General features: G+C 31.3%; 1 protein-coding gene and 1 long non-coding RNA gene across 2 annotated transcripts; one reads left to right on the top strand and one right to left on the bottom strand.

The window, feature by feature from the left end:
* Positions 1 to 330: 330 nt before the first annotated feature.
* On the bottom strand, positions 331 to 1472 carry LOC21389864. The gene is made up of 3 exons (XR_002902140.1): positions 1122 to 1472; positions 923 to 1014; positions 331 to 410 (listed from the first exon to the last, which is right to left on the bottom strand). It is a non-coding gene; the product is annotated as an uncharacterized LOC21389864 (long non-coding RNA).
* Positions 1473 to 4128: 2656 nt separating this feature from the next.
* Positions 4129 to 8682, top strand: LOC112091433 (ATP-citrate synthase alpha chain protein 2-like). The gene is made up of 4 exons (XM_024165103.1): positions 4129 to 4445; positions 4673 to 4773; positions 7911 to 8014; positions 8392 to 8682. Exons 2-4 carry the CDS (start codon positions 4731 to 4733, stop codon positions 8680 to 8682), a joined length of 438 nt encoding a protein of 145 aa, XP_024020871.1. The 5' UTR covers positions 4129 to 4445; positions 4673 to 4730.
* The last annotated feature ends 6632 nt before the right edge of the window (positions 8683 to 15314 follow it).

Below are 15314 nucleotides of genomic sequence, written 5' to 3'. Positions count from 1 at the left end.
AATGGAAAAATTAAAATGTATATTGTCTCTCATCTAATTGGAGTGTAACCTAGGATCAATGGTTCTAAGTCCTTAAGAGTGCTTTCATACTACTGCTATAGCAAGAAATATTGTAACAGCTAGTACAAACAACATTATTCGGAAAACGACACAAGCATTGTCACAACCAGAGCTATTAAATCTAAATGGACTAATAAAAAACCAAGTTTAAGCTATTAAAATTGAGCAGGAGCGACACTTGTGCAACGTCCACACAACATGACAACAAATAAATAAAATTAAGGACCTATTATATAGGTAGAATCTACCTACTCCGTACAAACGGTTTGTCCTTTTGAAGTTCTATGTTTTGCAGCCTAGCTCAGCTTCTCGCTTCTCAGCCAAGCGTTTATCCCATTCCAATTTAATCCCTAGGAAAGTGTAGAACGATAACTATCAAGGTAATAAAAATCTTGAGGGGATAAAAAATATAGTGAGGAATTGAAAAAACATTAACACAACAATGTTTCCCTCATAAGAAACCAACATCACACACGGGTATATATGTGTAAATTCTCCCCCACTCAATTTCACCTCCATGTAATTACCAGTGAAAAGAATACATTTCTTCCTTATGTAATTCCAAATTCGTAATACGTAGTTAGGAGGGAAAAAAAAAAACGTGACTTGAAACGAAAAACAAAAGGAAAAAAAAAAAGCCGATCATTAGATTATGGACGACATCCATTTTGAACCTTGCAATTTGAATAATAAATGTTGATTGAGCAGATAATGAACCAATATTCATTTGGTTGGTGATTTAGAGCATAAATAAATCCAAATGTTTCTTTTTCAACACCCTTGAATTCAAAAGCAAAACTAACAAAATACCCAAAATAAAACAACGAATAAATAAGCATCAGGAGAGAAGATAGAAGCAAACCTGGAAAGAAGGCATACTTTTCACTAAAGGAGCCTTTGTATCTATCTTTACATACCCTGCAGTCTCATTCTTGATAATTGCATCCACCATCTCTGTAGAAACAATAAAAAAACAAGCACTTGAAATTAACAAGAGAAATTCAATCAAAATAACATTTAGGAATCAAAACTTCAAAAACTTATAATAGAGTTTATCGGACCTTTCCCAGCAACAGAACATATCAGGGAAGTATGAGGACGATCAATGCCAGAGAGACCAACGATAACCGACGACATCAACTGAAAATCCTTGGTCACTATAGACAGTAAACGGTGGCGCCGATCAGCATTTATCGATGGCTGTTTGCGTTTATCATAGACGCACCAATTCCTGATGACCTCGAAAAAAGGGAACCCTAATTCCTGAAAACCAGAGCTTGAAACCCTAATTTTAAGGCGATGAAAGAATCTTTAACAAAAAAAAAGGGGGAAAAGTAAGGAAATAGCATATTTGAGCAAGGCAATAAAAATTAGTAGCAGAATTTTGAGGAGACGGAATCAATCGCATAAAAATTCTAAAATTTCTAAAAAAATCCTCATCCCTCAATACGTTTCCAGCCCCTGCTCTCCCTCTCCTGATTTCTTTCTCACGCCATTCTGCAACCGGAGTTCTTTGACGTCGCCATGGCTGTAGAAGGCCGTCTTGCCATCGCGGAAAAACAAGGCGCTAGTCGGCGTTGCAACAGCGACAGTGAGGCCCGACTTCCTCGCGAACGCCGTCGTGCTCAGGGAAAGGAGCTAGATAGAGATAGAGAGGAGCGACGAAGCGACGACGAGAGAGAAAAAGAAGAGTGGGCGGCGGAGAGAGGAGGCAGAAAGAGAAAGAGGTGGGCGACAGAGAGGAGAAAGAGAGGGAGGAGAGAGAAAGAGAGGGAAGGGGGTTCCAAAATTTGGGAATAATTTTTCTGGAAACGGCTACTTGTACTGTTTCTAGGTGAGAAAGCCAGTCGTATATGTGTATATATATAGTATAAATCATCTAAAGAAGAGTTGGGGTTCAAGACTCAGTTCACTATTCCTTATACAGTGAAATGACGATTTTACCCTCGATTTACTGTTCCCTTCTTTGTGTGGTGCAGGGCGGTTTGGTCTTTTACCGCGTGTCTGATGGATTGCTTTTCCGATTTTGCCCTTCTGCTTTTCTTTTTTTCCCGGTTTCATCCTTTTGCTTTCTCCTCTTCTCCTTCTTATGCCCGTGGCCTTTTGTGTCTCTTCCAACTTCTAAGTTTAAGAGGAAAAGGGAAAGCTGTGCACTCATTTTTTGATTTCGTTCTATTCCTCTGCGTTTCCTCTCTCTCTCTCTCTCTCTCTCTCTCTCATTTTATCTTCTTGCAGATTCATGGCTTCTCTGATGTTGTTCCTCTACTCACCTTTACAGGTTTGCTTTTTTCTCCTCTTCTAATGCTTTTTAATTTTGGGGATTTCTTTTTCTATGATCCTAGGTTAGATTGCGATTTTGATTTTTTTTTTTTTTTAACTATGTTTACGTTTTTGTCGCTGAAGTCATGTTTGTGTAAAATGCTTGGATTTTTTTAAGCCCCAAGTCAGAATCCAAGCTACCCCTTTTGTTTGCCTCTCTTCTCCCCGCAACCTTCAAACTCCATCCCCTCTACTTTTGTATCCATCGCCTCCGTATCACTCTCTTCGTCCTCGACAGAAGCTCTCATTGGATCCTCTCCGTGACTGGTTCAGAACAACGACCACCCTATAAAATAAGATGATTTGTGTTACCAGTTCCAATCCCTTTTTCAAAAACTAGGTAATCTCTCTTTGATATCCAAATCTTAATATGGTCTTTTTGAATCCTATTTTCTAATACGTCTCTTATTTTAAACACATTTGGTATCATCCAACGAAGCCGAGTTTCTAAGGAGAAACAAAAGAAACAAAAGTTCTCAACCAAACCAATCTATGTAAGCTGCTCAATTTGAATTAGACTCTTTCCAATGTAATAATTAATTTATTTTTATTTCTACAATACTAGATTTTGAATTAATATTTGAAATGTAGAATTTTGGTATCCCTATTTGCTTCTAGATGGTTTTAGCTATGTTAGAATAGACAATGTTATGAACTGGATGACACTTCATCTCTATTTTTTTTCTTTTTTCTTCCCCGATGTTTATGTTCTGTGTAGTCTGTTTGTTGATTGGGACTAATTGCATATTCTTTGTATTCTAATTTGGTTGTATTTGGATTTGGATTGAAATAGTATATGGGGTTGCTTTACTCTTACAAAGAATAGTGTAGTTGTGTGTGTCTGTTTACCTATTATAACTTTTATTCTTTGCATTCCAATTTTTCTCATTGTCCTGATGATAGTCTTGAATGTCTTATTACAAAAAATGCTCCTATTCTATCTATATTCCCATATGTACTCTACCTCTGGTAAAAGGCAAGAGAAGTGCTCAGCCAGACATTGACTAGGTGAGCTATCCAGCTTTAAAGATTTGACTTTCATGGGTAAAAAAATAGTTCTCTTTTTTTTTTTTTTTTTTTTTTTTATTATTATTCTTCCTTATCATCTGATGGTGTTATCTTTTCTTCAATAAAAAAATTGTCAGTAGTTTGATAAATTACTAAAGAGAGTACTCTGGTCCCTGAGTACTTAATTAAAAGAATGAGGAAGGTCGTCAATGTTCTTTCTATAAATCCTGGCATTATTTTTTTTATTTTTTACTTTTTGCAGTTAGCATTGTTCTAAAGTTTAGATTTTATTTGTTCTTTGGGTTATAAAGATATTTGTTCTTTGGGTTATAAAGATGGGTATCTTTGTCTACTTGTGTCAGAAACTGATTTATACTTGAGAAAGCTTGAAGAATTGCACAAACAACTTGATACACTTCAAACCAAGAAGGTTCAAGACCATCTGTGCACACTAAAATTACTTTATTTAATCTTTGTTTAGGTGATTTTGAAGGATCTAATACTATAAGTAATGCACAACTGAGCTTATAGAGGGTTAAAATGCAGAGAATGTAGATGTAAGTGTTCTATCAAGACTCAATTTACTATTCCTTCTACAATGAAATGCGCTTTTACTCTCAATTTACTGTTCCCTTCTTTGTCTGGTGCAGGGGCGGTTTGGTCTTTTACTGCGTGTCTGATGGATTGCTTTTCTGATTTTGCCCTTTTGCTTTTCTTTTTTTCCCGGTTTCGTCCTTTTGCTTTCCCCTCTTCTCCTTCTTATGCCCGTGGCCTTTTGTGTCTTTTTATTGGTTTGGGCCTTTTTGTCTTTCCGTTGTCCTCTTTCATTGGCTTTACTCTCTACTTCTTTGCAGAAGCTTCTGGGTTTTTTCTAGCTTAAAGAAATAGAAGCTTCATCGTAGAAGCTTTGGGTTTTTCTCTATTCTTGTTTTTTTCTTCTCTTCCTGCCTCTCGAGCGATTTTCTCTCCTCCGTCGTCCCCGATGCTTACCTCTGCACCACCACTACTGTCGCCGTTAGCCCTTTTTTGATCACGATCGGATGTGGTTCAATGACAAGGTTTTAATTTTCTTTCCTTTTTTCCAATTCATTTCTATGATTTCGTTCTTCATGTTTTTGCCTTCCTTGGAAGAACAATTTTTTTTCTTCTCTTTCTCTTCTCTGAATTCTTTATTTGGCAAACCGTAGAAAACTTTCACTTTAGTACTCTTTCTCTCCACTTAGCAAAATAAGTACATAACTTTAAAAAAAAATTGCGTTTTTCTCTGTCTGTGCTTTTGGTACAGTGTGATTCACGATTTGCCGAGCTTCATTTAGCTCGAGCTCCAAAGTACACGTGAAGATATGGGTTGTCTTCTTCGCCTCCACTATTTCTGCTCAACTTTCAGTAAGTTTTTTTTTCTTTTTTTTTTTTAATAAAACTGTTAGTGGTGTGCTTTAATTTTTCTTTTTTTAGTTTTCTGCATTTCAGGAATGGAATATGAACTTTGAGATGTGTAATTTTGTAGTTCTTTTGGGTTTGGGATTTCGATCTCTGCGCATTTTGTGTCTTCGGCTTTGAGATTTTATGAAATTTGGATCTTGATCGGGATATTCAGCTAATTCTTCTGTTGTTTTGTGGTTTAGAAAAATGAGCTTGATTTGGATTTTGGAAAAACTGAGGAAACTAAAGGAAAATGATATTTGTATTTATTTTTTTTTTTCCTGTCATTTGCATTCATATCATTATAATCGAAAGAAACTTTGAAGTCCACTTTTGTGATTGTAAAGTTTTTAATTTCTTTGGTTAATTTCTGCTTAATTAAGTTGAAATCATGTTCAAGCAAAAAAAAAAAAGCTTTAATCTTGGGTTGAGATTTGGACTTTTTTGTTCAGTTCTTTAGCTTGAACAATTTCTATGATCTTGAAATTTTTTTGTTTCTCAATTCTTTAGCTTCTGTTCCTTTGTTTTTCGTTCTCTGATTTTTTTTTTTTGTGGTTTGCTTTGATTTTTTTGTGGTTTTATTTTCAAATTTATGGTTTCGTTCTCAAACTTTTTTCATTATGCTTTCTATTTTTTCCCTGCTTAGTTTTTCTCTTTTTTTTTTTTTTAGCGTTTGTGTATTATCGTTCTCTTATTTTCTGGATGGTTTATTCTTCATATGGTTATTTCTTTATGGTCCTGGAGAGTTGCTACTATGTTGTTGTGTTTATATTCTCTATTGATACGTATTTTTATCATGTTATAAATCTGTATAATCGGAATGTTAATTTTTGTGCTTTTTTATTATTGGTTCTATTTCCCTGTGGTTTACATGCTTCTTGACACCTGTTGTTAATCAATCATTATACCCGTTGATATTTGTTTGTTGGTTTTGTTATCAGATTATCAGCAGAATTATCTTATCTTTGTATATAAACTATGTTTTTTTTATTAGGACGGTTTTTTGTTTTCTTTCTATTTTCCTTTTCTCACTATTATAATATATCTTCTTATACCTTTTTGGTTTTCTTTCTCTTTACCAATATTTGAAGTTTCGTTGTTGTGCTTTGTCTGTTCTATCCATTGTTCTCCTTCGACTGAGGTATGTATTTTTTTATTCTTAGATGTGTTTCTTATCCATTGTTCTCCAGATTTTTTCCTTGCATTTAATGAGTTGATGATATGTGATATATAGATTAGTGATTTGTCTTCCTAGCCTAATCATCTGTACTGTGTTGGCTTTAGACATGTTAATTTAATTGGGAATTTTTTTAAATTATTTGAAATATGGAAAATAATTGGGAAAAAAATATTGTTTAGTTTCTTTCTCTTTTTTTTCCTGGCCTTTTTTTTTTATTTCCTCTCCTCTTAAATGGTTATTATCTAACTTTTTTCAATTTTCTTTTCCTTTCTCACTTTCTGATTGTAATAATATATTGGTCTTATTACCTAATTAGATTTTTAATTCTTGAATCTTAGACTCATTCTTTGATATGACGTGTATTGTTATAGGCTATCAAGTGTTTTAAGTAGGTTCTTTTGTTCTTTATTAATATGTACTGCTGTTGAATATGGATTTATTCTGTGTGTTGCTGGTCTTTCTTCCAGTACTTGACCTTTCTTTTTTTTTTTTCTTTTGCATTCCCCTTCCGATCATTTACTGCCCTACTTCACTTCTAAACATTTATTGCTCTTCCATCATTTACTCCTCTACCTCTATATCCTTATGTTTTTCTACTAACTTGGTTAAAGTTTGGTTGGCCCACATTTTGTATTTAAGGCAGCATTTACAAGATTTCAGGTACCATCAATAACTTCTATCTGCAGTTTTTTAATATATACTGCTGATATTGAATGTATTGGTCTGCTGTAATATTGTTAACATGTGTTGTTTATTTTTTATAATTTCTGTTCATATAAGTTTTTATTATGTTTTTAATAAATATTAGTAATTTATAGTCCTTAAGAAGGATCCTACATCATTGTTAATCAATATTGCTAAGATATTGACTTCCTGTTTATTGGTTTCTCATATATGTATGTATTTTACTGTTGTGAATGTATCTTTTCTATTTGAATTTTGATTTCCTATATTCTTTTTACCTAAAATTTCTTGATTATTCTCTTTATCTTTCTGCTGCTTCTTCTCATGATATTGATTTTTGGTCATTTACTCTTTAGTACTATATATATGTGTGTGTCTTTATATGACATATTTTTGTTTTAATTGATTTTTTAATGTGACGATGACAGTTATTAAATTTCACATCTTGAGTTTTATGTAAATTGTCCAAAAATTGCTGTGATTATGCTTTCCTCACTTTATCGTGATTTTGTTTATTTATTTATTTTATTTATCTTATGTTTTTGTTCCTTATTCTGGTATTATTCAATTTTTGTTATTACTATTTATGGAAAACTTAGGCCCCGTTCACTTCGCTAATTCGAGTTTTTCTACAGTAAAAAGCTCTCACAAACAATCACATCTAACTTTTTTGCTACAGTGTAAAAAGCTCTCACATAAAATCACATCTCAACTCGAATTCTAAACTCGAATCAGCGAAGTGAACGAGGCCTTATTCACTCATAAATCTTTCTTACTTGGATTCCGATTGACCAATTGTTTTTGACTAAAAGTTTTTGTAAAAAGATAGTTCTTTTTGGCTAAAAAAAAGAAAAAGAAAAAAATCCCTATCTTATTGCAGCTTATTTACGGTTTTAAGTTATATTGTATTTTTTTCTGTAGTTTTCATTCCGTTTGATTATGAGTTATCTCCTTTGTCCTTTTTCCTTTCTAAATTGAATGTTTTTTGTTTTCTAATATCTTCCCAACTCAGAGCTCTTCAGATTCTCTCTAAACAATGATTTGCACTTCTCAAACTGCGATTTTTGCTGTTTTAGATCTTCATTTTGGTTTTCGTTTTTGGTATTTTCATGGCTTTGTGCTTTTGTGGTTCGAGTTTGGTTAGTTTATGTTCGAATTTTTTTGCAGAATAAGATTGCTTTGACTGGTTTGGTATCAATTTGAAACGAAATTTTCTGGTTTGGTGAAAAATTTTCAGGTGGTGAAATGGCACGCAAGATCAGAGAGTATGATTCAAAGAGATTGTTGAATGAGCATTTCAAGAGGCTCTCTGGCCGTGAATTGCCAATCAAATCCGCTCAGGTTAGTATTTGATTTTTTTTACTTTTTTTTTCTGAGATTTTGTTCCTGTTTAGCTTATAGACCTCGAATGTTAAGCCTCTTTTAGCTTTTTTCATTGCATTTTTGTAATGGTGACTTGATCTCACTTCAATTGTCAGGATTTGATTACTCTGGTTCTGTTTGTGCATTTCTTCATTGTGAACACAATTTATTTATCTTATATATTTAGGATTAGGAAGGTATAGTTTATCGTATTCAGAATTAGAATTTAGAATTTTGATTTCGTCAGCCATTAAAGAGTTTTTATTTGCTCTTTCTTTTTAGAAAAGAATTTTCTGGATTGGTGTTTGTGTCTAGCTTTGCTGATTAAATTGTGATTTTTTTTTGTTATGCCATAGATTACCGAATCAACCGATCTCAATGAGTTAGCAAACAATGAGCCTTGGCTTTCGTCTTCCAAAGTGGTTGTTAAACCTAACATGTTGTTTGGAAAGCGTGGAAAGAATAGCTTGGTTGCTTTGAATCTGGACTATGCTCAAGTTGCCACTTTTGTTACGGAGCGACTTGGCAAAGAGTTATTTTTATGTTTTTCCTCTATTTTCATTCATGCTATACTAAAGAATTTTAAACCGAAGGTTGTAAATTTTCTTGAGAAGTTGACTTTGAGCTTAGCTTTCAACTGTCTTTGAACTCTTCCGAAATAACTCTTTTCCTTTGTTTCTCTCTATCTTGCTGTAACGGCACTCTTTTTTTTTTCCTTCATTGTCTTCTGTTGCCCTTTCGTTGTTTTGATTTAGGATTTTGTATGGTCTCCTTTGTTCTTGTTGGTGTAAACATTTAGGGTTCTATGGAATTTTTTTTTTAATAAAAAAGAGGGATTCATCGGTATTTCTTTAATTCCTTAAAATTTATGGCTATTTCTTATGTTGAGTTTTTTCCCTTTTACTGATGATAATCCACTTTTGTTCGAGTGTTGTCTTTCTTCTAATAGGTTATTCATTTGGCTAGAAAGGGATTTACATGTGCATGCTTGGATCTTCCCCGTGGCTGATTTTTATAGGTAAATCTCGCATTTTTTCCTTCCTTCTATGCATTTTTGTATTTGCTGACTTTGTTCTTGGATTCTGCCTAAATTAGTTTCCTTTGCATTTAATTACTTGCTGATCTGTAGTGATGATCTCTAATACCTATGTCGTTGATTTGTACTTCTACGTTGATGGTGTGTCCTGTTTTTGTTCCAGAAGCATTAAATAAATTGGAGATTTTTTTTCATTTTATTGTCATGAGTTTCTAGAAAATTTGCCAAAAATAAAAAAATCCCTGTATTTTTTTGCTCTTTTTTAAACTTTTTTTACTCTCCATACTGATTATTGTTTGGGATTTTTTTACCGACTTTGTGCTTGGATTCTGCCTAAATCAGTTTCGTTTGCATTTAATTACTTACTGATCTATAGTGATGATCTGTAATACCTATGCTGTTGATTTGTACTTCTACGTTGATGGTGTGTCCCGTTTTTGTTCCAGAAGCATTAAATGAATTGGAGATTCTTTTTCCTTTTATTGTCTGGAGTCTCTAGGAAATTTACCAAAAATAAAAAAAAAAATCCCTGTTTTTTTTTTTTTTGCTCTTTTTTTTTTTTTTTTTACTTTGTGTACTGATTATTGCTTGGGATTTTTCCCCTTTTCTTTTCTGCTTTTAGACCTACACTTCTTTTATCATTTGTTTTAATTGGAATTTTTTTTTTGCACTCTTTTTACACCGACTTCCAACTGTTACATGTGCTATTATCATTGGTTATCTTCCTCTTTATATATATAGAAGATCCTGCTACTATATATTAATTCATTGTATAAATTGTGTCCGCGGTTTTGTTTTACATCTAACATCTTCCCTCACCCACTCCATTGTTGATCATTTACTGTTGTGCTTTACCTTGCCCTTTTAACTGCTCCATTATTTTACCTGTCTCTTTCACTCCTGTTTGGTTAGCTGACATTTCCTATTTAAAGCAGGTGTTGCAATATTTTAGGTAATATTAATGACTTTTGTCTATATGTTTTTAATGTCTGTTGATGCTGAAGATATTAATTTGTCATATTGCTATTGGTTTGTATTGCATCCTATATTGCTGACAACAATTTATTTCTTTTCAGTGTCAACAAATTTTAGTCATGTATAATTGTCTTTCTTCATGCTGTTTATCTACATTATAGCAGTATATATATATATATATCTCTTTTTACTTAACATTGTTCATCCTTGGTTTCAATCTATGCTAATGATTGCTGCAATCCATTTTTATCAGTTTGCTGCCATGTAATTTATTCAGAAATTGCCCCAAATGTATTTTTACTTATGTGGATTCTGATTTCATACTCTGATTTTGTCTGTAGTTTTTTGCTTTACAAGTATCTGAATATCTTTTTTTCCCCTTTCTTTTACTTGCTCTAACATTTTTGCCTTTTTGCTTGCCCGGTTCCATCTTCGTCCACTTATTGCTCAGTCTTTTAAGTTATGTCTCTTTCACCTGTGTTTTGTTCGCCTATATTCCCTGTTTAAGACAATTTTCATAACGTTGCAGCTACTGTTGAAGACTTTTACCCATATGCTCTCAATATTTATTATTGATATTGAATGTATTGGTTACTTTTGCTGCTTCTACTTTCTATTGTCTGTTATAGTGTTTAAAAAAATCTCTTTGTTGTCGTGACTATGTCTTTATGTTTTATTATTGTATAGTGATGGCATATTGATTTCTTAGTCATTTCTTCTATAGTCACGCATATATATGTGTACCTATTTTTCTTTAGCATATTTTATCTTTCCTTCCCTTTGGTGCATGTCAATGATGGTTACAATTGGTTTTGGGCTCTCAGTTCTATCTAATCTGTCAAAAAATTGCTGTGAATAAACCTCTTTATTTGGATCTTGATTTTGCCTATCCTTTTGGACTAAAACACTTTAAATATCTTCTCTTCTTTTCTTTGGCATGTGGCAGTGATGGTCATAATCAGTTTTGGACTCTTGAATTTGAATTAATCTGTCTAAAAATTTCTATGAATAAACTCTTCCTATTTGAATTTTGATTTTTTGTATATTTTTTACTAAAACAATTTAAATGTTGGCTCTGGCATTTGAGATGCCTATTTCAGTTGGATTCACATTTTTTATGTTTTTCTTCATTGGGGTTTTCCATTCTATTTCTTTCATGATTTCATGAACTTTAATTTTCAACACATAAACAACATCATTATTGCTCTTTCATTTCTTAATTTTTGGCTTTTAGTAGTTTTGTTTTAAGTATTTGATTCAAAATCTATTCCTCTATTTAATATGTCTTCTTATCCTATCTCTTTTTGCTCTTTTAAGTCCTCTATTTGGACCACATCATTTTCCTTTTTCTCCTCCTTTTACCTGTACCATTTATTTTCATGTTTCTTTTTGCTTTGCTTTACAAAGGCTTTTGGGTTTTCCCCTTGGCCTACGTTTTCCCTATCTGTTTTTATTCTATATGCTTTTGTTTTTCCCATTGTTTTTAGCCTCAGCCGTCCAAATGACCTTGACTCAAATGGAATCTGAGTATTAATTGGCTATTTGATGTTAACTGTACCTGCTTCTTCTATTTTACTTGGACAAAAGGTAGACCCATTATACACTGTTGACACATGCGCCATTTACTATCCATTGTGTGACCAGTTTCTACCCAGCCTCATTGTCCTTTTAATGTTGTTGTTTCTCTTCTCTTTTAATTCACTACGTAGTTTTTGGACAGATTTATACTTTACTTCGACCCTTTATTTTGTGTCACACATGTCATAATCTGCATGGCAAATATAACCTCTGACTAATTTTTGTGCCTTTATGCAGTTGCCGCTGATAGACAGCCATAAAATGGCCATAAAAATACAAGTCAGTTGATTTATCATGCATTTGCTGACAACAGTTAATATCTGAGCCACAATTAGTATGTAAAAGCATTATCAGATTCATAATTTATCAACTTCTTGCCATTGAATCTTTCTTATTACTTATTTGTTCACTTATATCTCACCATTAGTTTGTGTTTGGGCCTTCCTCTTTATGAAATTGACATAATAAGCTTTTATCATGAGAAATTTTCTGCCTACTTGTTTATAAATGGACCAGATAGTTGAAGACATGCGAATACAAGCATAAATTAGAGCCCGTTTTGTTAATGGATTAAAACCATGAGATTAGAACCATTTTTTATTTACGTGTGTTTTTTGTGAGATAAAATATTGTAGCGATCTAGAGCCCGTTTTGTTAATGGATTAAAACCATGAGATTAGAACCATTTTTGATTTACGTGTGTTTTTTGTGAGATAAAATATTGTAGCGATCTATGAACCATGATTCGAATCAGAGAACGAATCCTCTAACCAAACGGGCTCTTGCTTTATCTATTATTTATTCATAGGTTTAATTTATGTACTACTTCTACCTTATTGATTTGCTCTATACATAATGATATTTAATATTGTAAATTATGAATCTCATATTGTAAATATGTGGTTATTGTAAATATTTTTTTATTACTTACAATAAATTATAGGTACAAATATTAAATTTTGTACATCCCTTGCCATAGAATTATTGATGTAATTATTTGTTGTTCATTTTAATATGTCATAAATATATATTTCAATTATGACAATGTCATTTATGTGCAGTTAATTTAAATTGCTTTATTTATGACAAAAATTATCAACTTTTACTACAACACAAAATTATCTCTCACTACGACGCGCGCAAATGCGCACATAAACGGCTAGTTTTTTCCTATTGTTAACGTTTTATCTTTATATTGCTTCTCTTACTCTATAAATTTATATTTATATTTCAATTTATTTTCACTTTTGATATATTTTAAGATTTTAAGAATTATATTTATCTTCAATCATAATTTTCTCATATTTTGATATAATGTAAATGTGGATTCACAATTAGTAGATAAAACCGGATGTGTTATATTGGTAATAATTAATTGAAACGGCTAGTAATAATTTTTCAGAAAACAGCTACTTGGTAATAATTAACTATTTTGTAGGTGAGAGCTTAAAATAGACTCATTATTATGACGCTGTCGTACATTTTTTCTCTCTCTCTCCTTATCAACGTTTTATCTTTACTGATATTGCCTCTCTACTCTATAAATTTATATTTATATTTCAATTTATTTTAGCTTTTAAAATATTTAAAGATTTCAAAATTTGTATTTGTCTTCAATAAAAATTTTCTCATAAATTAATAATAACTACTTATGTTTTGTTCTCGTTTATATTTATGAGAAAATATCATAAGGATCAAATATTTATTATGTATATTAAGGGTCTGAATGTAAAAGATATAATTTAAAGGACATAATGTAAATATGGATTCACAATCGGTAGATACAACTGGATACTTTATGTTGGCAATTATTAACTGAAAACTGATGGTAATAATTTATCTGCAAACAGCTTGGTAATAATTAACAGTTCTATAGGTGAGAAAGCTTAAAATAGACCTATTACTATGACGTTCATTCTTTTTCTTTCTCTCCTAGTTAACGTCTTATCTTTACTAATATTGCTTCTCTACTCTATAAATTTATATTTATATTTTAGTTTATTTTAGCTTTTAATATATTTCAAGATTTATATTTTTCTTCAATCAAATTTTTCTTATAAATTAATGATAAATATTTATGTTTTGTTCTTGTCTATATTTATGAGAAAATATCATAGAGATCAAATATTTATTATGTATATTAAGAGTCCGAATGTAGAAGATATAACTTGAAGAACATAATGTATAATGTAAAAGTGGATTCACAATTGGTAGATAAAACATGATGCGTTATATTTTTAATAATTAACTGAAACGACTGGTAATAATTTTTCTGAAAATGACTACTTGGTAAGAATTAACTGTTGTGTAGGTGAGAAAGTTTAAAATAAACCCGTTACTATGACGTTGTTGTACATTCTTGTTTTATCTCTCTCCGTATCAACGATTTATCTTTATTGATATTGCTTCTCTGCTCTATAAATTTATATTTATATTTCAGTTTATTTTAGCTTTTAATATTTTTTTAGATTTCAAGATTTATATTTTTCTTCAATGAAAATTTTCTCATAAATTAATGATAAATATTTATGTTTTGTTCTCATTTATATTTATGAGAAAATATCAAAGAGATCAAATATTATTATGTATATTAAGAGTCCAAATGTAGAAGATATAATTTGAAGAGCATAATGTATAATGTAAATGTGGTTTCACTATTGGTAGATAAAACTGGATGCGTTATATTGGTAATAATTCACTGAAATGGCTGGTAATAACTTTTCTAAAAACGGCTACTTGGTAATAATTAACTGCTCTGTAGGTGAGAAAGTTTAAAATAAACTTGTAACTATGACGTTGTTGTACATTCTTGTTTTATCTCTCACCGTATCAACATTTTATCTTTAGTGATATTGCTTCTCTGCTGTATAAATTTATATTTATATTTCATTTTATTATAGCTTTTAATATATTTCAAGATTTCGAGATTTATATTTTTCTTCAATCATATTTTTCTCATAAATTTTGTTCTCGTTTATATTTATGAGAAAATATCATAAGAATCTATATGATCAAATATTTATTATGTATAATAAGGGTCCGAATGGAGAAGATATAATTTAAAGGACATAATCTAAATATAGATTCACAATCAATAGATAAAACTAGATACTTTATGTTGGTAATAATTAACTGAAAACGGCTGGTAATAATTTTTCTACAAATAGCTTAGAAATAATTAACTGTTCTGTAGGTGAGAAAGCTTAAAATAGAGCAACTACTATGACGCTCTCATACATTCTATTTTTTTTTGTCTCTAGGGGAGAAAGCCAGTCGTATATATATATTTTTTCTCCTTGTTAATGTTTTATCTTTAATTATATTGCTTCTCTTAGTCTATAAGTTTATATTTATATTTCAATTTATTTTAGCTTTTGATATATTTCAAATCTTGTATATTTATCTACAATCATATTTTTCTCACAATGGGTAGATAAAACCGGATGCGTTATATTGGGAATAATTAACTAAAACGGCTGGTAATAATTTTTTAGAAAACGGCTACTTGGTAATAATCAAGTGTTCAATAGGTGAGAAAGCTTAAAATAGACCCGTTAGTATGACGTTGTCGTACATTTTTTCTCTCTCTCCTTATCAACGTTTTATCTTTATTGATATTGATTCTCTACTCTATAAATTTATATTTATATTTCAGTTTATTTTAACTTTTGAAATATTTCAAGATTTTAA

The sequence above is a fragment of the Morus notabilis genome, unplaced genomic scaffold (genome assembly GCF_000414095.1).
Source record: "Morus notabilis unplaced genomic scaffold, ASM41409v2 Scaffold979, whole genome shotgun sequence".
In the NCBI taxonomy this organism is placed as follows: Eukaryota; Viridiplantae; Streptophyta; class Magnoliopsida; order Rosales; family Moraceae; genus Morus; species Morus notabilis.
Note: the sequence above shows the minus strand (reverse complement) of the source record. Positions and strands in the feature narration are given on the sequence as shown.